Source organism: Heteronotia binoei, chromosome 12 (assembly GCF_032191835.1).
Source record: "Heteronotia binoei isolate CCM8104 ecotype False Entrance Well chromosome 12, APGP_CSIRO_Hbin_v1, whole genome shotgun sequence".
NCBI classification, from domain to species: domain Eukaryota; kingdom Metazoa; phylum Chordata; class Lepidosauria; order Squamata; family Gekkonidae; genus Heteronotia; species Heteronotia binoei.
The window spans coordinates 70,340,107-70,362,637 of NC_083234.1; the positions used below are offsets into that span (position 1 = coordinate 70,340,107).

General features: G+C 48.0%; 2 protein-coding genes across 2 annotated transcripts in view; both read left to right on the forward strand.

Moving 5' to 3' along the window:
• Window positions 1-9,947, forward strand: part of AIF1L (allograft inflammatory factor 1 like) — a 50,273-nt gene extending 40,326 nt beyond the window's left edge. Inside the window, exons 4-6 of the mRNA XM_060250778.1 lie at window positions 4,071-4,112; window positions 5,309-5,471; window positions 9,190-9,947. Of these exons, the coding sequence (XP_060106761.1) occupies window positions 4,071-4,112; window positions 5,309-5,471; window positions 9,190-9,277 (293 nt within the window). The 3' untranslated portion in view covers window positions 9,278-9,947. The remainder of the gene's footprint in view (window positions 1-4,070; window positions 4,113-5,308; window positions 5,472-9,189) is intronic.
• A 9,977-nt stretch (window positions 9,948-19,924) lies between these two features.
• Window positions 19,925-22,531, forward strand: part of NUP214 (nucleoporin 214) — a 120,247-nt gene continuing 117,640 nt past the window's right edge. Inside the window, exons 1-2 of the mRNA XM_060250637.1 lie at window positions 19,925-19,989; window positions 22,331-22,526. Coding sequence (XP_060106620.1) covers window positions 19,948-19,989; window positions 22,331-22,526 — 238 coding nt within the window. The 5' untranslated portion in view covers window positions 19,925-19,947. The remainder of the gene's footprint in view (window positions 19,990-22,330; window positions 22,527-22,531) is intronic.

The following is a 22,531-nucleotide window of genomic DNA, read 5'->3' on the forward strand; positions in this document are numbered from 1 at the left end:
ATAAAACAGTAACATGTCAGAATGTGAGAATGCCTGTTAATTATTCTATTGCTGATAATCCTGGGTCAAAAAGAAGGCACTTCTTTCCCAGAGGTTTTTCCTGTCCAACTAATTTACCTTTTAACATGTAACATAAATATATACATCATTCTAGTTTGCCATTAGGAAAAAATACATTAAAATATAGTAGAAGATGGGTTTTATATATGTTATGAGATAAACAGCCAATATCCCTAGTTTGAATATGTCAATACAAAAGCATTATTCTGATACACTATCCTAAAAGAGAAATACATTGGAATACTGTGGATATATCGCCCTATTTGGTGAAAGTGGGTTTAGCATATGTAATGAGATAAAAAAACAAAACAACATCTCTGTTCAGTCCTGGGGAGATGTTTGTTCGAAGTTTCATAATAGTTTGTAATTCAGCAGTTCCCCTCTCCATTCTGTTCTTGAAGTTCTGAGAGTGGGTTTAGCATCTATAATGAGATAAAAAAACCCAATATCCCTGTTCAGTCCTGGGGAGGTGTTTGTTCCAGGTTTCATAATAATTTGTAATTCAGCAATTTCTCTCTCCATTCTGTTCTTGAAGTAAAACAGCTACTATGAGGTCACCCATTGAATGCTTTGGAAAACAACTTTGTGGGAAAAGCAAAATTGGGGGGGCGGGTAGGGTTGCCAATCCCCAGGTGGGGGCAGGGGATCCCCCGGTTTGGAGGCCCTCCCCCCGCTTAAGGTCATCAGAAAGCGGGGGGAGGGGAGGGAAATATCTGCTGGGAACTTTATTATTCCCTATGGAGATGTATTCCCTTAGGAAATAATGGAGAATGGATCCGCAGGTATCTGGGGCTCTGGGGGGGCTGTTTTTTGAGGTAGAGGCCCCAAATTTGCAACGTAGCATCTGGTGCCTCTCCCCAAAATACCCTCCAAGTTTCAAAAAGATTGGACCAGGGGGTCCAATTCTATGTGCCCCAAAAGAAGGTGCCCCTATCCTTCATTATTTCCTGTGGAAGGAAGGCATTTAAAAGGTGTTCAGTCCCTTGAAATGTGATGGCCAGAACTCCCTTGGAGCTCAATTGTGCTTGTCACACCCTTGCTCCTGGCTCCACCCCCAATGTCTTCTGGCTCCACCCCCAAAGTCTCCTGGCTCCACCCTCAAAGTCCCCAGATATTTCTTCAATTGGACTTGGCAACCCTAGGGCGGGGTTTGCTTAAGGCTGTGATCTTATGCATGCATAGTGAATACCTTCTGAGTGTTCCTGCATGCACTGGGTTGAACTGTAAGCCTGTATTTCTGTGCACACGTCTCTGGGAGTAAATTTTAAACTAGGACTGCCAAGCGTGCGTGGGGAGCAGGGGATCCCTGGTTTGGGGGGCCCCAACCCTCCAGCAGGGAAGAGGCCACCGGGTGATCCCCGCCTCCAAAGAGCCCTGTTGCTGCACGGTACATGCAGCATAGTGACATCACCCGGAAGTGACGTCATCGTGCCAGGCACATTGCCTGGAGACGCTCTAGGAAACACAATAAAACTCTATGGTACCATAGGATTTTACCGCGATTCCTATAGCATCTCTGTGTGGCATGCCCGGCGCAATGATGTCACTTCTAGGTGAGATCATCGTGCTGCATGCACCGTCCAGCAACAGGGCTCTTTGTAGGTGGGGATCACCTGGTGACCTCTTCCCTGCTGGTGGGTTGGGGACCCCCAAACCAGGAATCCCCCACTCCCAGCGGGAGCTTGGCACCCCTAGTTCATGAAGTCCCCCACCACAGTGGCAGAGGGACTTGGCAACCCTATTGTGAACTCAGTTGCGCCGCCTTCCAAGGAAACATGCAAGAGATTATCATAGAATCATAGAGCTGGAAGGGACCTCTGGGGTCATCTAGTCCAACCCCCTGCACAATGCAGGAAACTCACAAACACCTCCCCCTAAATTCACAGGATCTTCATCGCTGTCAGAAGGCCGTCTAGCCTCTGTTTAAAAACCTCCAAGGAAGGAGAGCCCACCACCTCCCGAGGAAGTCTATTCCACTGAGGAACCCCTCTAACGGTCAGGAAGTTCTTCCTAATGCTGAGCCGGAAACTCTTTTGATTTAATTTCCACCCGTTGGTTCTGGTCCAACCTTCCGGGGCCACAGGAAGCAAGTCCACGCCATCCTTTATATGGCAGCCCTTCAAGTACTTGAAGATGGTGATTAGCCGCCTCCTCTCCATCGTGCACAACCAGGGCTCTTTTTTTGAGCACGAACGCACAGGAATGCCGTTCCGGCTGGCGTGGCACCAAGGGGTGCGCAAATGAGTTACCGCTGGGCTTTTTATAGAACAATGGTGACATCAGAGGGTGTGGCCTGATATGCAAATGAGTTCTGGATTGGGCTATTTCTACAAAAAAGGCCCTGTGCACAACCATTTGTTATTAAAATTACAGTAGGGTTGCCAGCCTGCCCCCCCCCGATCTGGGCGGGGATTCCCCTGCTTTTGTGGGCTCCTCCCCACCTGCAAGTGCCCTCAAATGCGGCGCAATGGCATCACCCAGAAGTGACATCATCACGCAGCTGACATTGCGTGGCGTCGCTCTAGGTTTGGGCAGAACTCTCTGCTAAAACCAGACTCAAACCATAGAGTTTTGCCCAAAAACTAGAATGTTGTTGTGCACACAGAAGCTCCCGGAAAGGCCCATCGATCTGACCTCTGGCAGAAAGGTAGGTCACAGCAACCCCAGTGCCTCCAGGATTCCGCCAAAGAAAACCGGAAAGGGCTTGTGTCACCTGAACTCTACTGCCAAAAATCAGCTTCCTATTTCCTCTACTTTCTTTTCCAGGGTCGTAGTCAGGATTTAGAGGTGTGTGGCCTAATATGCAAAAGAAGTTCCTGCTACAAAATAGCCCTGAAGATATTGGATTTATATCCTATACTCTGAATCTCAAGAGTGGCTCACAATCTCCTTTACTTTCCACCCCTCCACACACACAACAGACACCCTGTGAGCACTGTTCCCTCTAAGCTGAGTTAGCGTGAGCTAGCTCACAGATTTTTACCCTCCAGCTCACATAATTTTGCCTTAGCTCAGGAAGGATGACCTCAGTACACACTAATTTATGCAGGAGCTCACAACTTTAATGCCAGTAGCTCACAAAGCAGAAATTTTGCTCGCAGGACTCTGCAGCTTAGAGGGAACATTGCCTGTGAGGTAGGTGGGGCTGAGAGAGCTCTCCCGGCAGCTGCCCTTTCAAGGACAACTCCTACGAGGGCTATGGCTGACCCAAGGCCATTCCAGCAGCTGCAAGTGGAGGAGTGGGGAATCAAACCCGGTTCTCCCAGATAAGTTTGGTGTAGTGGTTAAGTGTGCAGACCCTTATCTGGGAGAACCGGGTTTGATTCCCCACTCCTCCACTTGCACCTGCTAGCATGGCCTTGGGTCAGCCAGAGCTCTGGCAGAAGTTGTCCTTGAAAGGAGTTGTCCTGTGAGAGCCGTCTCCAGCCCCACCCACCTCACAGGGTGCCTGTTGTGGGGGAGGAAGGTAAAGGAGATTGTGAGCCGCTCTGAGACTCTTTGGAGTGGAGGGCGGGATATAAATCCAATATCTTCATCTTCATAAGAGAGCTATGGCTGACCCAAGGCCATTCCAGCAGCTGCAAGTGGAGGAGTGGGGAATCAAACCCAATTCTTCCAGATAAGAGAGCTATGGCTGACCCAAGGCCATTCCAGCAGCTGCAAGTGGAGGAGTGGGGAATACAACCCGGTTCTCCCAGATAAGAGTCCACGCACTTAACCACTACACCAAACTGACATTCAATTGCCAATTAAAGAAAACTCCAGAATACACCCAAATAACACTTGGCACTGAAAGCACGTCATATTCCCAAGGCAAATCAGCGTTCTTATACCCACTTTACAGATAGGGGAGAGTGACTTGCCGGTGGTCATTCAGTAAGTTCGTATCGGAGTGAGATTTGAACATGGGACTTACCATATTCATCCTTAACCATGCTGCCTCTGTTTGGTCCAGCTTAGGGGGACATTTTGATTTTACTAATTGGTGGCTGCTGCTTTTCTCTCCACAGAAAAGTACATGGAGTTTGACCTGAATAACCAAGGTGAAATTGGTGAGTGGCTAGTTGCTGCCGAATGTTCTAGCATCCTTCCCATGCAAGAGCGCCATCCAGTGGGAAGGAGCATGCTGTGCAACCTGGCTACCTTGGTAGGCCGCACGTTACCTGGGCGGGCTGCATCGGCATGCTGGAAAAAAAAGATTGCAATTCTGCGCTATGAAAAACAAAATTCTGCAACCTGTATAAATTCTGCAATTTATATAGCATATTTGCCTGTTTCCCCTAATTTTGCACAATTTGTTTGCAACATTTCATTCTGCAGTCATCGGAGCAAAGGGGCAGTTAAGCGCCTCCCCTGACAAACAGAAATCTTGTTCAGGCGATCATCTTGAATCTGAGCATCTACAGGCATTTCTGGCACAGTTTCAAGCAGATCTTTGCCACTATGAACACTAAAAAGATCAGATTCTTGGGGACCTGTATTTTGCAGATGAGTTTTTTGCAGATCGAGACATTTCTGAGCAGCGGTCATTTTGTAGAAAAATAGGTGGTGCAGCTCATCCAAGGATTGTTATGCAGCTGCACCTACTATTCAATGGACAAGGTAGTGGAACTCTCAGAAGGAAGAGGAGGAACACTCAGAAAGGTTCAGGAGCTGTGCTCCTGTCAGCTCCCACTGGATCCGAGGCCTGTCTCTGAGCCTCTCTTGGGCTCATGATATTTTTGCTAATTTGGAACCAAGATTACAGAGGAGGTAGCTGATGCATATTCTTTGTGACTGTAGATATTTGCAAAAAAAATTTTTTTTTTAAGTCCTGTTTACGCTTCTCATGTCAAAATACCTAAAATCAGGGGTAATTTTGTAGAAAAATGCACACTTTCTTCGTCTGATGTAAGCTTTTGTGTGCATGCACATTTTTGTCGTCTGATGAAGTGCACATGCTTACGAAAGCTTACATTCTGAATAAAACTTTGTTGGTCTTAAAGGTGCTATCTTCTATCTTCTACATGGAATGTATACCTATTCACTATAACTTGTTATAGGAAGAAGTGAGAAGTAACTTTTCCTTGCTGGGAAACTCCCTTGCATCAAGAACAGGGCTTGCAACTTCTCTGGAAGTAGACCAATAATTACAGGTGATGGGAAGCCGGTCTTCCTCCACGCTCCCAACATGACCCCTTTTGAGTGTCCCCCCGTTACACACACCCCTGTCCACAGAACAGTAATGCCTCCCTTTGGCTCCTTGCAGATCTCATGTCTGTGAAAAGGATGATGGAGAAACTGGGTGCCCCAAAGACCCACCTGGAACTGAAGAGGATGATTTCCGAAGTGACCGGAGGGGTCAGCGATACCATCTCTTACCAGGACTTTGTCAATGTGATGCTTGGGAAACGGTCGGCTGTTCTCAAGCTGTGAGTATCCCTAGCGAGAAGGAAGGGGAGGTGGTCTGAGGTTTCTGGGGGGAGGGCAGCCCTGATAAGGACCCTAACCAAACTAAGACCAAGCTGTGTGGCTGCCTTAGGTGCCTCCCCAATTGTTGCCAACCTCCAGGTGATGCCTGGAGATACCCCAGAATTACAACTGATCTCCAGGCTACAAAGACCAGTTCCCCTAGAGCAGAGGTGGCCAAACCTGCGTAATGTAAGAGTCACTTAGAACAAATGTTAGATGTTTGAGAACCACAAGACAGGAACGTCAGATGTTTGAGAGCCACAGGACAGACGGGGGCGGGGAGGGAAATAGATGGGGGAAGGAGGAGGGAGGGAGAGGTGGAAAGAAAGCAACTTTAACTTTCAATGCGTTCTCCAAGCCACAAGCTGGCTTGGCGAAGTGATTTAGAGACTTCTCCAAGCTGGCCAACGGAGCAGTGAGGGCTTCCATAGCCCCACAGTATGTGTGAAAGAGCCACATGTGGCCACCCCTGCCCTAGAGAAAAATAGCTGCTCCGGGGATATGGTTGCCAGCCTCCAGGCAGGGCCTGGAAATCTCCCACTTTTACAGTTGATCACCAGCTGGCAGAGATCAGCTCCCCTGGAGAAAATGGCTGCTTGGAAGAGTAGACTTTATGGCATTGGGCCATGCTGAGGCCCCACCCCTCCCCAGGGACGGTGGCTCAGTGGTAGAGCATCGGCTTGGTAAGCAGAAGGTTCCAGGTTCAATCCCTGGCATCTCCAAAAATGGGTCCAGGCAAATAGGTGTGAAAAACCTCAGCTTGAGACCCTGGAGAGCCGCTGCCAGTCTGAGAAGACAATACGGACTTTGATGGACTGAAGGTCTGATTCAATAGAAGGCAGCTTCATATGTTCATATAAACCCCGCCCTCTCTTGGCTCCATCCCCAAAGTCTCTGGGTATTTTCCAACACAGGCCTGGCAACCCTGTTTGGAGGGCGGACTCTTAAGCATTGTATCCCACTAAGATCTCTTCCTTTGTTCCACCTCTCGAAATCTCCAGGAATTTCCCAACTAGAGATTCCAACGCTAGAATCCTCTGCCTTATCTAAGCCAGGGGTGCTGAGTAAATAGGATAGGGGTATTGAACATATAGCCTTTTGGAAACCCCCCCCCCCCATTCCTACACACTGATCCGACTCTTGTTGCGCTAAAGACATATTAATATTTGCACCTGAAAGTGGAATTCTGCCTTTGGCTTTTATCTTTTACAGCAAGCTGCCTGCCCCTTTCAGACCTGTTTTCTTAAGCTACCCGCTACGCATCAGGACTGTTCTCAAGTTACACACCGATTTCCCACTCGCCTTACGCCGCTCTCACGTTCGTCTTCTCTCAGCGGGGCTTCCTTCCGATTTCACACTGTCTGCCCCGGGGCTGCAACTAGCATTGGCGTTTTCGCATGGCAAACGGAAACGGTTGAAAACCAGTTTCTGTTTGCTGCGCGAAAATGCCGACGCTTGCTGCAGCCCCAGGGCAGAAAGTGTGAAATTGGAAGGAAGCTCTGCTGAGGAGACGAACCGTGAGAACGGCGTAAGGTGAGTGGGAAATCGGACACAGTCAGAGGAGATAAGAGAGGAGCAGGATCACGTCTCTGGCCTTACGCCAGCTCCATGAATATTTGGTGTAACTTGTGAGCAAGTGCCTGTGGGTATGGGTCTTGTTGAACTTTGCGCAGCAATTGTTTGCGAACACTGCAGTGTGCAGAGGGGTCATGGAGGGATCGCTGTAAATGATATCTCCCCCTCCAGCCCCCCAAAGTTTTAATTTTTGAATCTGAAATCCATTTCCTGACTCTTCTTGTGCTATTCCAGAGGGAATGAGATCCTCTGCGCCTGTATATATCTCTGGGAAGCAGCATTATATTCAGAGCCAAAGGAGGAGGAGATGTTTCCACGTGGTCCCTACGGTTCCCCTTCCACACATACCTTAATAGCCCCATACAGGTGCCACCGTGATGAATGATATCCTCTGGCATCTCACGGGGCTTGTGTTGCCCCCCTCTGTTCCTAGAATTCTCCTGGGATCATGCCCCTGGTCTTAGATCAGGGGTGGCCAAACTTGCTTAACATAAGAGCTACATAGAATAAATGTCAGATGTTTGAGAGCCATGAGACATGAACATCAGATGTTTGAGATGGATGGATGGAAGGAAGGAAGGAAGGAAGGAAGGAAGGCAAATAGATGGGGGAGTGAAAGGTGGAAAGAAAGCAACTTTAACTCTAAATGCATTCTCCAAGCCGACCAACAAGGGGGGCTTCAAGAGCCATGCAATATGTGTGAAAGAGCCACATGTGGCTCCTGAGCCACAGTTTGGCCATCCCGTCATAGTTTCTCTCCCGCCCTGGTAGACTCTGAAGATAGTAAAGAAGATAAGTCTGTCAAATGGCCATTAGCCATAATAGCTAAATGGAACTTCCATACACAGAAGCAGCATACCTCAAAATACCAGACAGAGACGGGCAAGAGGTGGCCGTCTGGAGCTCTGGATTAGAGGGATCCCTGGTCTAATCCAGCAGGGCACCAGCTTGTGTTCTTATGTTACGCAGTTTCCCAAGTTGGCCACTCCAACAAGAAAAGGTGCCAAGCTGGTTCCCAGCCCCATAGTGAATAGTTTTTGCTAGACACAGGTCCCTTTGACATAGCAACAGATGAACAAGCTACTCATTGTCCTTCAGACCGTGTTTCAGTTTCCGCTCCTGTCCTCTAGAGGCATACAATAGACACTGAATTTTGAGATGCCGGGCAAAACGCTTGTGGCTGAATGTTTGTGACTTGTTGGGTGTCCCCAAAACTTCGATTGTTTCCCCCACGGAGCCAGTCTCCCCTTCTTAAAACTCTCCATCCTGTTACTGGGTGGGTGATGTGCCGAGTGGACATCCATTCTCCAGAATGCCATCAAAGGGAAGGATAGGGACCATGGGTCTGGGCAGGGGTGGGTGGGTTTGAGCTGGGTCACCACAGCCAGTGGCTCTCCATGATATCTTTGCAAATGCTTTCCCATAGAAATAGTTGGTGCCATAGATATGCAGAGCAAAACCTACCCTGTATATTATTTTTAACATTGTAAAGAGGAAAGTAAGAGCCCTGTGGCGCAGAGTGTTAAAGCTGCAGTCCTGCAGTCCTAAGCTCTGCTCACGACCTGAGTTCGATCCCCGGTGGAAGCTGGGTTTTCAGGCAGCCGGCTCGAGGTTGACTCAGCCTTCCATCCTTCCAAGGTCGCTCAAATGAGTCCCCAGCTTGCTGGGGGGAAAGCGTAGCTGACTGGGGAAGGCAATGGCAAACCACCCCATAAAAAGTCTGCTGTGAAAACGTTGTGAAAGCAATGTCACTCCAGAGTCAGAAACGACTGGTGCTTGCACAGGGGACCTTTCCTTTTCCAAAGAGGAAATAGAGGATAAAAATCTCAGTTATTTTACTTTTTACTAGAGTTACTAGAGTTTCTGTGCTGGAAAATACCTGGAGGCTTTGGGGGTGGAGGCAGGGGAAGATGGGGTTTGAAGAGGGGAGGGGCCTCAGCATGGTATAGCGCTGTAGGGTCCACCCTTCCAAGCAGCCATTTTCTCCAGGGGAACTGATCTCTGCCAGCTGGAGATCAGTTGTAAATGATCTTTCATGATGACGGAAAAATAGAAATATTACGCCGGGGATTAATTTGTACTCTTCTTTCACTTGTCTTTCAGAGTGATGATGTTTGAAGGGAAAGCCAATGAAAGCAACCCCAAGCCTTCGGGTCCCCCTCCTGAGAGAGATATTGCCAGTCTTCCTTGAAAAGCCAAACTGGTCCGTTTTCCCATGATTCCCTTGGGCTGTACCCAGGGCTTCCTGCTTTCTCGCTTTTACGTCAGACAGTCTTAGAAAGCCACCACTGGCCTGCCTTAGCAACAAGAGGAATGATAAGGGAAGTTCCAGGGACCTTTCTCAGAAGAGTCCCCATGTAGCCATTTTTTTTTTTTTTTACAAACTGCATCTGAATAGCCAGCTCTGTCCCGCCCAGAGACAGGTCAGTAGCGAAGAACAAAAATGTGAAACCAAAACCCACAAGGTATTTTTCTGAAGAGAAATGTCGCGGATGGTTTCCCGAGGCACTATGGAACGGGTTAACTCAAATGCCAAATCTCCAGCCACTGAAAATCGTCCAGCCAAATCAAATATTCTTCAAGTGGCCTTGTCCCCAAGTGAAGGCCTCTCCTGCCGCCATTTTGAATCCTGTCACACCTTGTTCGGCCATGCCAATCACTCCCAGGAACCCCTAGCGTCTGAGTGCCTTTCCCCATTATTCTCCTGTCTGGCTGCTTTCCGCTGCGCCAACCCGCTTCTTTGCCACTCGCAAGGATCCTCCAGCTCATCGCAGGTACAGTCTCTTTTCACCTACGCTATCAGCCCTCTTGGATGAACTTATTTATTGGCTAGAACTGATTCATCGTTCCCAAGAGTCCTCGCAAGTGCCCACCTGCTTGCGCGTCTCAGCACATGAGGTACAACAGAGAGAACATTAGAGGCACTCCGCTCCCACTGATTTAAGGACGTTTTTTCCATATTTAATCGCCTCTAGATTTGTGTCTGTGAACTGCGGGCAAGCCACGCGGGTTCTCAGAATTCTCAGAAGGCAGCCATGTTGGCCTGCAGTAAAACAGCCGGATATGAGCCTAGTAGCACCTTAGAGACCGACGAGGTTTTGGAGGCATCAGCTTTTGGAAGTCAGACTCCCTTTGTCAGATACCAGAAGACACACAGGACATTAATCCGTTTAGCGCACTGTTGGTCACCACCTGCCTTTGCAACTGGTGGACCTCCTGATGGCCCCACTGGTAGACCTCCTGAGGGCACTTGGTTTTGTTGGCCACTGTGTGACACAGAGTGTTGGACTGGATGGGCCATTGGCCTGATCCAACATGACTTCTCTGAAGAGGACAGGTTTGCGGCAAAGCCCAAGCGCTCTCTGGGGCCTGCAGAAAATCGAAAGCAGCAATAAAGGGACTGGCTAACCCGGCCGCCAAATTCCATTCTCAACATCGAAGGCCAAATCTATACAGGAACAATGTTGAGTATGTTTGGAGACATGAATCATGTATTGACCCCCCCGACGGCAGCCCCGCTCTGCATGTTGGTGGCATATGAAAAGTGGATTCTCTGTTGTCTTCCCTTCCAGTTCATGACTCACAGGGTGGTAGCGCACTAGACAGATCTAAACATGCTGTCCAGGGCTTTTTTTGAGCTCGAGTTCCAGCTGGCCAGGTGCCAGGAGGTGTGGCATAATATGCAAATGAGTTCCTGCTGGGCTTTTTCTACAAAAAAGCTGTGTGAAACAATGGTGACATCCAGGGGTGTGTGACCTAATATGCAAATGAGTTCCTGCTGGACTTTTCCTACAAAACTAGCCCTGATGGTGTCTACTCCACTGCCTCATTCTTCCAAATTGGGGGGGGGGGGTTGAATACCTGAATGTAATGAGCTTGCTAGTCTTTTGTTGAGATGTGAGCCTCTGATAAAAGGGGGGGGGGACTGCCTAAACAGAAGAGGAGTTCCCAGAACTGAGACTCCCTCTTTTCTTGTACTGCCAGACCTAATTCCTATCACTGCAGTTGAGCAAAGTCAAACCTCTTCTGCCTAAGGAGCTTCTTAGCTGATCTTAAGGAAATGAAATGACTGATAGCTGTTCCTTTCTTACGGCAGTGAATCTGTTGAGAACAGTAGGCTAGCTCTTTCCTAACAGTTCGACGTTCCTGATCAAATCACCTTCTGCTAAGATGAGTTATAATTTGGAGAGAGCTGTTATTAGAGAGCTTCAAGTTATGGCTTCACAGGCCTTGACGGCATCAGAGCTGTCCTGCACTTCGTCTTGGTGCAGAGCGCAAAGGTCATCCTCCGTTGAGCTGAGATGGCAACCATGAGGACCACTTGAATCTCCTTACAGAGCGGAGATCCTTCAAAGAGATCCTGGGTAGGTCTAAGCAAAACGTTGCCCCCAAACTGAAGCAGAAGTCTCAAAGGGCAGTGGTCCCTCTCAGTTCTGTTGCCTACCTCTAAAAAGAGGGCCTGAAACAAGATGGAGGGGGATACTGCAATGCGGGGCCTTTTTTTTGAGGAGGAATGGACAAGAACGCAGTTCTGGCTGGCTTGGTGTCATGGGGTGTGGCCTAATATGCAAATGAGCTCTCGCTGGACTTTTTACATATTAGGCCACACACCCTGACACCAAGCGAGTCAAACTGCATTCCTGTGTGCTCCTGCTATAAAAAAGCAGTGTGAAACAATGGTGACATCAGGGGGTGTGGCCTGATATGCAAATGAGTTCCCGCTGGGCTTTTTCTAAAAAAAAATCCCCCTGCTGCAAGAAGAAGAATTGCAGATTTATACCCTGCCCTTCCCTCTGAATCAGAGACTCAAAGCGGCTTACAATCGCCTATATCTTCTCCCCCCACAACAGACACCCTGTGAGGTGGGTGGGGCTGAGAAGGCTCTCACAGCAGCTGCCCTTTCAAGGACAACCTCTGCCAGAGCTACGGCTGACCCAGGGCCATTTCAGCAGGTGCATGTGAAGGAGTGGGGAATCAAACCCGGTTCTCCCAGATAAGAGTCTGCACACTTAACCACTACACCAAACTGCAATGCAATCTATCGTGCTGGCTCCTTGCATAGATAAGAATGTAAATCTTGCATCTGCTGGAATGGCCTTGGGTTAGCCATAGCTATCGCAGGACTTGTCCTTGAAAGGGCAGCTGCTGCGAAAGCTGTCTCAGCCCCACCCACCTCACAGGGTGTCTGTTGCGGGGGGGAGAAGACATAGATTGTAAGCCGCTCTGAGCCTCTGATTCAGGGAGAAGGGCAGGATATAAATCTGCAATTCTTTTTCTTCTACTTCTAAATGCACCACTAGACACATCAAACCTTGTACCGTGGAGAATACGTAGCTGATGGGCTGACAGCAGTTCTAATAATCTTAAACCTGGTTTATTTATAACTACAGACTGTGAAGCTCGGTCCAAAAAGCAGGCTTGTTTAGCTGCCTATTTATTAATATGAGTCCAGAAATTGGAAAAGCCAGGTTGTGTTTTGGCTTTGGAATCTCTCCACTCAGCATGAGGTGAGAGTTGGGAAATCGTAGAGCTACGGTGTCAAGAGCGGTGAACAAATGGTCCCCAAAGTTTCCCACGCTCTGGGGTTTAAGTGAGATATAGTTTCGGTGGAATACAGATGCGATATCGTTTAGGCAGGATATCGATGCTGATACAAAGGAGAGAGCCGATGTATTGGCCTTGGATCAGGAGGACCTGGAAGTAGTCCTGAAACTCTCTTTCCAAGGTTTGTATGCCAGCCAGGGGGTTTTTTTTGGTAGCAAATTCCTGGAGATTTGAGGGCGGTGCTTGCAGGTGGTCCAACTTGGGAAGGGAGGTCACCCTGAACGTGATGGCATGCCTATTGCTAGCAAAAAGAGGTTAAAAGTCAGCTCCAGCTCCTCCCCTTCCTGTGAGGTAATTCCTGCACCCCAAAATTCATATTTAAAGTTCCCACCTCATCTCACTCTCCCCGCCTGACATCACTTAGAGCTGGGGTTCACAACCTTTTTGAAACAGAGGGCACCTTTGGGATTCTGACACAGTGTGGTGGGCGCAGCCACAAAATGGCACCAGGGCTTTTTTTTGTGTGTGTGTGTGTGTGGCCACCAGGGCTTTTTTGTGTGTGTGTAGCAGGAACTCCTTTTGCATATTAGGCCACACACCCCTGATGGAGCCAATCCTCCTGGGGCTTACAGCAGGCCCTGTACTAAGAGCCCTGCCAGCTCTTGGAGGATTGGCTACATCGGGGGAGCGTGTGGCCTAATATGCAAAGGAGTTCCTGCTATAAAAAAAAAACAAAACCCTGATGCCAACATTAAGACCAACGGATACGAACCCTACCAGACCCCCTGTCCCTTGACACAGAGGACTGCAAAGGCACCGTAACTCCAAAGAACAGAGGGATTAGACCCCACTTCTTGCATCAGTAATATAGCAAACCAGCACAAAAACAAGAAAAATTCAGGGCCATGGAGTTTGTAGTGTTATAATCAGGGCTTTTTTTGAGCAGGAACGCACAGGAATGTAGTTCCGGCTGGGTTGGTGTCAGGGAATGTGGCCTTATATGCAAATGAGTTCCCACGGGCCTTTTTCTACAAAAGAAGAAGAAGATATTGGATTTATATCCCGCCCTCCACTCTGAAGAGTCTCAGAGCGGCTCACAATCTCCTTTACCTTCCTCCCCCACAACAGACACCCTGTGAGGTAGATGAAGATATTGGATTTATATCCCGCCCTCCACTCCAAAGAGTCTCAGAGCAGCTCACAATCTCCTTTATCTTCCTCCCCCACAACAGACACCCTGTGAGGTAGATGAAGATATTGGATTTATATCCCGCCCTCCACTCCAAAGAGTCTCAGAGCGGCTCACAGTCTCCTTTCCCTTCCTCCCCCACAACAGACACCCTGTGAGGTAGATGAAGATATTGGATTTATATCCCGCCCTCCACTCCGAAGAGTCTCAGAGCAGCTCACAATCTCCTTTATCTTCCTCCCCCACAACAGACACCCTGCGAGGTAGATGAAGACATTGGATTTATATCCCGCCCTCCACTCCGAAGAGTCCTCAGAGCGGCTCACAATCTCCTTTATCTTCCTCCCCCACAACAGACACCCTGTGAGGTGGGTGGGGCTGGAGAGGGCTCTCACAGCAGCTGCCCTTTCAAGGACAACTTCTGCCAGAGCTATGGCTGACCCAAGGCCATTCCAGCAGGTGCAAGTGGAGGAGTGGGGAATCAAACCCGGTTCTCCCAGATAAGAGTCCGCACACTTAACCACTACACCAAACTGCTACCAAAAAGCTGTGTGAACCAACGGTGATGTCACAATATGCAAATGAGTTCCTGCTAGGCTTTTTTCTACAACAAAAGCCCTGGTTATAAAGCTGCCCGACACTGACTCAGCCCCTCGATCCATCTAAGTCAGTATTGTGTATTCAGACTGGCACCAGCTCTCCAGGGTCTCAAGCAGAGGTCGGCCACATCACTTGCTGCCAGCTTGTCCTAACGGGAGACGCCGGGCATCGACCCTTGGGACCTTCTGCTTGCAAAGCAGATGCTCTTGTTGAGTCAGCTTCAGTGAGGAACACGGACTGGAATGTGTTTGCAGAATCCGGCCGTCTTTTGTTTCCCTTAATCAGTTGGAAAGCCAACTTGAAGTGGGAGGGTACTCCGGGCATTCTGGACACCGAGGCATTTTTTATTTTTGTACATTTAGAGAATTTGCAAGCTGGTTACTTTTTGCCCCAAAGGAGTCACCCAAGGCTGCTCCTGTTCTCCCCCACCCCTGATTTCTCCACAGTCCTCTGCAGCTTTTTATCTTGTGCTTATAAAACAATGCCAGTTTGGTGTAGTGGTTGTGTGCGGACCCTTATCTGGGAGAACTGGGTTTCATTCCCCACTCCTCCACTTGCAGCTGCTGGAATGGCCTCGGGTTAGCCATAGCTCTCGCAGGAGTTGTCCTTGAAAGGGCAGCTGCTGTGAGAGCCCTCTCAGCCCCACCCACCTCACAGGGGTGTCTGTTGTGGGTGGTGGGGGGGGGGGAGAAGATATAGGAGATCGTAAGCCCGCTCTGAGTCTCTGATTCAGAGAGAAGGGCAGGGTATAAATCTGCAGTCTTCTTCTTGGAACAATCCAGTTGCTTTTGAAGCAAAAATCTTGTTTGTATAAAGGGCCCCCTTTGAACGGAGCGGAAAAAGAGAAATGGTGGGATGAGGTCAACGTGGCTGTGCTCGTACAAAACGGAAATAAAGCTCGCGGGTTTAAAAAAAAACGTTATCCCAAGGCATTGTTTTTGATGGAAAGCTTTGAAGCCCCCCTCAGAACATCAGTCCTCCTAAGGACAGCCATCTTGCAACCAGGAAATCATGCCTTTATTGTTAAGAATACATATGGAGGGGAAGAGTTCACCTACCGCAGCACCCCACAACCCACTGCTGTCCTCCGCAGCCGCTTCCTCTTCTTCCAAGGATTGGACCTCGCTGCGGTTTAACCAGCACCGACTGGATGGCGCCAGTGACGTCATCAGGAGGCACGAGACATGCCTCTCTTTCATCAGCCAAAACAAAACTTACTGTGTGTGAGAAAAATAAAAGAACTTATGAACAAATGATGAATACAGTGTCCAAATTATTTATAAAGCTACCTCATACAAATATACAGGAAGTTTCTATAAGGGGATGGATTCCACGTTAGTTTTCAGAAAAGTTCCAAAGAAAATGCAGAGTCCATTCAAAAAAGCTTCCCCTGGAACATTCAAACGCAAACAGTTCCGTAAACTGTGGTGGATCCAATCTCCCAAAATAAAGGCTCCAAAAAGTTCTCTATTCCCTTTACGTGTCTGTCAACTTTGTATACCACGTTTCACATGAAAGCTTCATCCAAGAGCCATCCTGTAACTATATATAATTGAGGCCAAACTAAGACATATTCAATCTCCAAAAGGCACAAGCTCATGAGATATCAGACCTACTTCCTCTTTTGAATGGGGAAGCTTTTTTGAATGGACTCTTTGCATTTTCCTTGGAACTTTTCTGAAAATTAATGCGGAATCCATCCCCTTATAGAAACTTCCTGTATATTTGTATGAGGTATCTTTATAAATAATTTGGACACTGTATTAATCAGTTGTTTACAAGTTCTTTATTTTTCTTACACACAGTAAGTTTTGTTTTGGCTCTATTTTGCTGGGTAGTCACTTCGTTTCTTATCTCTTTCATCTGCCGGCATTATATGGAATTGCCCACACAATCCCTTTTGGTTTCCTTTCGCGGATGCTGCGCACTCATCCTCAACTGCAAACAGATTTTTTTTTAGAAATACAGATACAACTATATAGATACGCACAGTTGCACACACGAACATATGAAGATATGAAGCTGCCTTATACTGAATCAGACCCTTGGTCCATCAAAGTCAGTATTGTCTACTCAGACTGGCAGCGGCTCTCCAGGGTCTCAAGCTGAGGTTTTTCACGCCTGCTTGCCTGGACCCTATTTAGTTGGAGATGCCGGGGATTGAACCTGGGACCTTCTGCTTACCAAGCAGATGCTCTACCACTGAGCCACCATGCCTCTCCAGTTACTTTGTTTTGCGTAATTTCCAGCATGTTTAAAGAGGCTCAAGCAGCAAGGCTGAGCTTTGAGAGGGCCTCTGAGAGTCAGAATAGATGGTACTTGGGCAAGCAGATCAATGAGTCAGCCAAAGGAAAAATCTGTTCTGTTCTCCTTCCTTCCTCTGGGGGTTCCTGACCTCATCAGGTTTGGCTGGCATTAGTAAAAGCATTAGCCGGGTTCCCGCTTTTTCACGTAGCAAACAACAGCCCATTTATGATCTCTCCCCGAAGCGCAAAACAGCAGCCGCCAGCTGGAAAAACCCAAAATTGTACATTTCTAGCAGCATGGTTTTCCTTCAATTCTTAAATCTCGGTCCCTGACATCTAGGGCTGCTACCTTCAGATTGGGAAATTCCTGGAGATTTGAGGGCGGTGCTTGCAGGTGGTCCAACTTGGGAAGGGAGGTCACCCTGAACGTGATGGCATGCCTATTGCTAGCAAAAAGAGGTTAAAAGTCAGCTCCAGCTCCTCCCCTTCCTGTGAGGTAATCCCTGCACCCCAAAATTCATATTTAAAGTTCCCACCTCATCTCACTCTCCCCGCCTGACATCACTTAGAGCAGGGGTTCACAACCTTTTTGAGACAGAGGGCACCTTTGGATTCTGACACTGTGTGGTGGGCGCAGCCACAAAATGGCAGCCACCAGGGCTTTTTGTGTGTGTGTGTGTGTGTAGCAGGAACTCCTTTTGCATATTAGGCCACACACCCCTGATGGAGCCAGTTCTCCTGGAGCTTACAGTAGGTCCGGTACTAAGAGCCCTGTAAACTCTTGGAGGATTGGCTACATCAGGGGTGTGTGGCCTAATATGCAAAGGAGTTGCTGCTACAAAAAAAGCTCTGGCTGCCACAGCTTTCCTAAAGTGACACTGCGAAGATCCTTATGGTGACAGCTGCTGCAAAAGCAGTGTTTTTAAAAATCAGTACAGCCAATCAGATCTCTAATGGCTGGTCAAAAGCCGTGTTGGGAAAAAGGCCCACCTGACCACGTCCTCCCTCTAAACACACTTAGCAGGCAGCAGGAAAGGTGTCAGCAGGGGCCATGCTGCTTAAGGGCATCACGCTGGGAACCCCTGACTTTTATGCTTCGGTATGTCATGCCAACCCTTTCATCTAAAATATTTGTTCTGATGTAACTGGCCACTGCAGCCCTGTGACACAGAGTGGTAAAGCTGCAGTACTGCAGTTCGAGCTCTGCTCATGACCTGAGTTCGATCCCAGCGGAAATTGGGTTCAGGTAGCAGGCTCAAGGTTGAGTCAGCCTTCCATTCTTCCAAAGTTGGTAAATTCACCCAGCTTGCTGGGGGAAAGTGAAAAAGTCTGCCAAGAAAACGTCGTGATGCGACATCACGCCAGAGTCGGAAACGACTGGTGCTTGCCCAGGGGACTACCTTTACCTTTTAACTGGCCACTAGCCAGTTATGCTTCCCTCCAAAGCTGCCATTTTGTCCTAGGGAACTGATCTCTGTATTCTGGGGATCAGTTGTAATTCCAAAAGACACCACATCTCATTATGTTGGTAATCCTATTTAGCTAGCGCCTAAGCAATGGTTGTTGTAAAAGCTCAGCATGATTGTGCACAAGTTCAATTTTCACAGCTGAGTAGCAAACAGAAAGCACAGATTTCATTGTGACAAGCATAACTGATTCAAATATTAAATATTCAGAACGTAAGCTTTTGTGTGCTCTAAGCACACTTCATCAGACAAGGAATCCAGCACAGTGAGCAGAGCCACACACAGCTGTTAGGCAATGGCTCAGAATGTAAAATGGTACAGATTTAAGATCCAATGACAGAATAGTAAAATTATCTGGAAGGCAGTGGTTTAGAATGTAAAATGATTCAGAATGTAAAACTTATCCTACAAACTGTGCCATAGGCAGGGCTTTCTTTGTAGAAAAAGCCCAGCAGGAACTCATCGGCTTATTAGGCCACACCCCCTGACATCACCATTGCTGCACATAGGACTTTTTGTAGAAAAAGCTCAGCAGGATCTCCTTTGCATATTAGGCCACACCCCTGGCCCCAAGCCAGACGGAACTGCGTTCCTGCTAAAAAAAAACCCCTGGCCATACACGATAAAAACAAATTACGAATCAGATATCCCAGTAAATCAAAAGTTTGCCACATCTACAATAAAGTTTTATTCTGAATAAAACTTTGTTGGTCTTAAGGTGCCCTTTTCTTCTACTGCTTCAGACCAACACGGCTGCCCACTTGGATCTATATACAGTAGCTGGATGTTTTCCTCAGTTCATCCCTGTTCTTCTCATGAATTCGTGGTCTCGGAGAAACGTAGAGAGTTCTCAGCAAATAACTACACCAGTTCCGCCCCTTTTGTCACCGCTCTATCGCTTCACATCTCAATTGTTTGCAACGCATCCACTCCGCATGAGAAGAGCGGCCACCACTTTTTGACCGGAAGTTCCCACGAAAAGGCCTAGTAAAAAGAACAGTTCAGCGAGGCACTTCGGCCCCTCTATCCTAATTTGCAGCGCCACGCAGTAGAGCGACACCTGTCGGCTCCCTTGGCTCGTCAAGTCCCGCGATCGCTTCCCGTTGTACCGGAAGTGCGTCATTTTAAGCGTTCTCCGTCCTTGAGGGTGCCCCTCTAGGCTTTTTCCTAGCTCAGCGACTGTTTCCACAGAAAATATAGTTTCAGAGGGCGGCCATGTTGGGTCCGCCGTAGAACAGCAAGATTCGGCTCTAAGAGCCTCTGAGGAAACCAAAAAAAGATTTTTTGGGGCATTCGAGAGTCGGAGCTAGAAGTTCTGACTGCCATCTATTTAATTGGAGGACTGTCATTTTATTATCATTTTAGCGTTTTAACTTCACATTAGTATATGGTTATCTATTGTTGGACACTGCCTGAACCCTGTTTACAGGGATGGGCAATATAAAAACTGAAGTAGTAGTAGCTGTTCCACGGGGGAAATATCAACCATAGAGAAGGCAAGAGCGACCCGATTCCCCCCGCGGAGTGAAGTGAGCGCGAAGGTTTTCTAATTCCGCGCTCGGAACTGACAGGATTTTCCCCGTCCAGGGAGATGGGCGGGGCTGAGAAGCCCGGTTTCCAAAGCAACCTTTGCGTGTGTCACCATAGAGTCCAGTCAGAGTCGGAAGGGAAGTTACTCCTAGAACGTCGCTGGCGGAAGTTCCCTCGCTCTTCCGCCCCCCGAGAACGGAGGGGGGCGGGCGGGCCCCGGGGAGTTTGGGGCTGCGCGCGCCGCTGAGCTTGTCAGTGGCGGCGAGTCCCGGCAGAGGGGGCCGCCATGGGCGACGACATGGAGCGCATCCCCGAGCGGGAGATGAAGGTGAGCGGCCGCCGGCTGGCCTGGAGCGCTTCCCCACAGGGACAGCCCGGGCCTTTTGAGGGCTTTGCGTTAAATTTACAAAAGTTGGCGCTGTCAGAAAAGGCGGGTTTTTTGATAGTTGGTAGAACGTGAAGAAGAAGAGAGAGTTTCTCCCCTCTTGAAAAACCAGGGGCTCGTTCAAGAACGGTGATATTCTTAAGAGGCAAGTAGGAAAGGTCAAGGTAGTCCCCCTGTGCAAGCACCAGACGTTTCCAACTCTGGGGTGACGTTGCTTTCACAAACGTTTTCATAGCATACTTTTTACTGGGTGGTTTGCCATTGCCTTCCCCAGCCATCTACACTTTCTCCCCAGCAAGCAGGGGACTCATTTGACCAACCTCGGAAGGATGGAAGGCTGAATCAGCCTCAAGCCGACTATCTGAACCCAGCTTCCACCGGGATTGAGCAGAGAGCTCGAACTGCAGTACTGCAGCTTTACCACTCTGCGCCACGGGGCTCTTAGTGACAGGCAAGAGGAAGGCCTTAAGGTGATAGGTGGTTGACTTGTGGGACGCGCTGCCACTGGAGGAGGAAGTGATGGCCGCTTGTGCAGGTGACTTTAAAAGAGACGTTCGTGGAAGTAGATGGGACCTACTTGTAGGAATGAATGAAACCTTCCTGTGCTTAGTTCTTGAATGAAACCTTCCTAGTTATTAGTTCTTACACACCCAGGGAAATACTGATTGCCACTTTGGAGTCAGGAAGCAATTTTTCTCCAGGCCAGATTGGTCAGGGGTCCCGGAGGTCAGGTGTGGCCAAACTTGCTTAACATAAGAGCCACATAGAATAAACATCAGATGTCTGAGAGCCACAAGGCATGAATATCAGATGTTTGAGAACTGCAAGAAAGGAATGAAGGCAAATAGATGAGGGAGAGGTGGAAAGAAAGCATCTTTAAATTCACTGTCCAAGCCACTGGCTGGATTAACATAAGAACATAAGAGAAGCCATGTTGGATCAGGCCAGTGCCCCATCCAGTCCAACACTCTGTCACACAGTGGCCAATATATGTGTGTGTGTGTGTGTATACACAAACACACACATACATATATACACACTGTGGCTAATATCCACTGATGGATCTCTGCTCCATATTTATAAGAACATCGTGGATTGTGATTCACAGACTCTCAGTTATCACACTGATGTTGTTACTATGAAGCACTTTTGGACTTCGTGTGAATAAGTTGTGTAAAATACTTTTAGTTTAACGCTTATGGCCTGTTAAGAGCTACTAATACAAGTTGAAGTTTAGCAATTAGTGCAGAGTGCAATTATTGCTACATGGTGTTGTCTTGTGTTTACTTACCCCACCTGGAGGTTGGCAACTATACTTGTGGCCTTCCCAGAGGCATGTGGCTGGTTGCTGTAGGAAGCTGGATGCTTGACTACAGGGACCCTGAGTCTGACCCAGGATGGCTCTTTTTAAGCGCTGTTTACCTTGTGCCCTGAAGAGGCACTTACTAAGACCTCTCTGTAGAACCTCTAAATGTTTTAGGAAGGGCAGCCAGTGGTGTCATAAAGGTTTTGTGAGGCATATGCTTTTGCAGAGCTTAGTACTCCTTAAAAGCAGTTTCCACAATAGTGTCTCTAAGGCACCATGAGATTGTTGCTTTACTGCCACAGATTAGCACTAATACTCCTCTAGAATTGTTGCAAGAGATACAATAACTAGCATTTTCCAAAATGTGAGGGTAAACTAACTATGCAGCTGATACTTGACAGCTAGATGTGGCACAGTTAACTGGGAGTTTATAACACAAATATTCAGATAGTTGAGATGGGTATCTTTAGACTTGGGTAGGCTGTGGCCCACAGATAACTTTCTGCTCACTGCAAAATAGCTGTGTGTGCCTGAAACACCTAGGAAAGAACTGCAAAAAGAATAGACTTTTAAAAAAAACACCTAAATCTTTCCTTGTGCTGCTTAGCTAATAGCTTCGTTGCTGCTGCTCCTCCTAGTTCATGATCCGTTTCGTGAACAAAACGTGTGGAAAGAGTAAGTCTGGATATTTCTCATTACTCAAAATTAGCTCTTGTGCTGTGGAGCAGTATAACCCATGAAAGTCGGTATGAACTGCTTGTGGCCTTGGAGCTGCTAGTAAATGTATTTCACCACTTCACCAATTTATTGCACCACTAAAGGGTAGATTTTCTTTGCAAATTGAATCCATCTGGAATTTGAGAAATATGGGGATGGGTTTGCCTATTTAGGCATTTCAGAGCATCTATGACACATCTACAAAACTGGCAGTGCATTTACTATGGACCATGCGATTTTAGTGTTCTGTCTGTATCACAGGATTTTCAGTTCAGAGCCCTGAAGAAAGTTCGAATCTTTGATGCCTCAGATGAGCTCCCCAGAGACCGTTCCAGTCTCCTTGCCGTGTCAAACAAATATGGATTAGTCTTTGCTGGCCGCGCAACTGAGGTGCAGATCTTTCAGACAAAAGACCTTCTTCTGCAGAACGAAGCAGGGGAGTCTCCCAATACAATCGGTAAG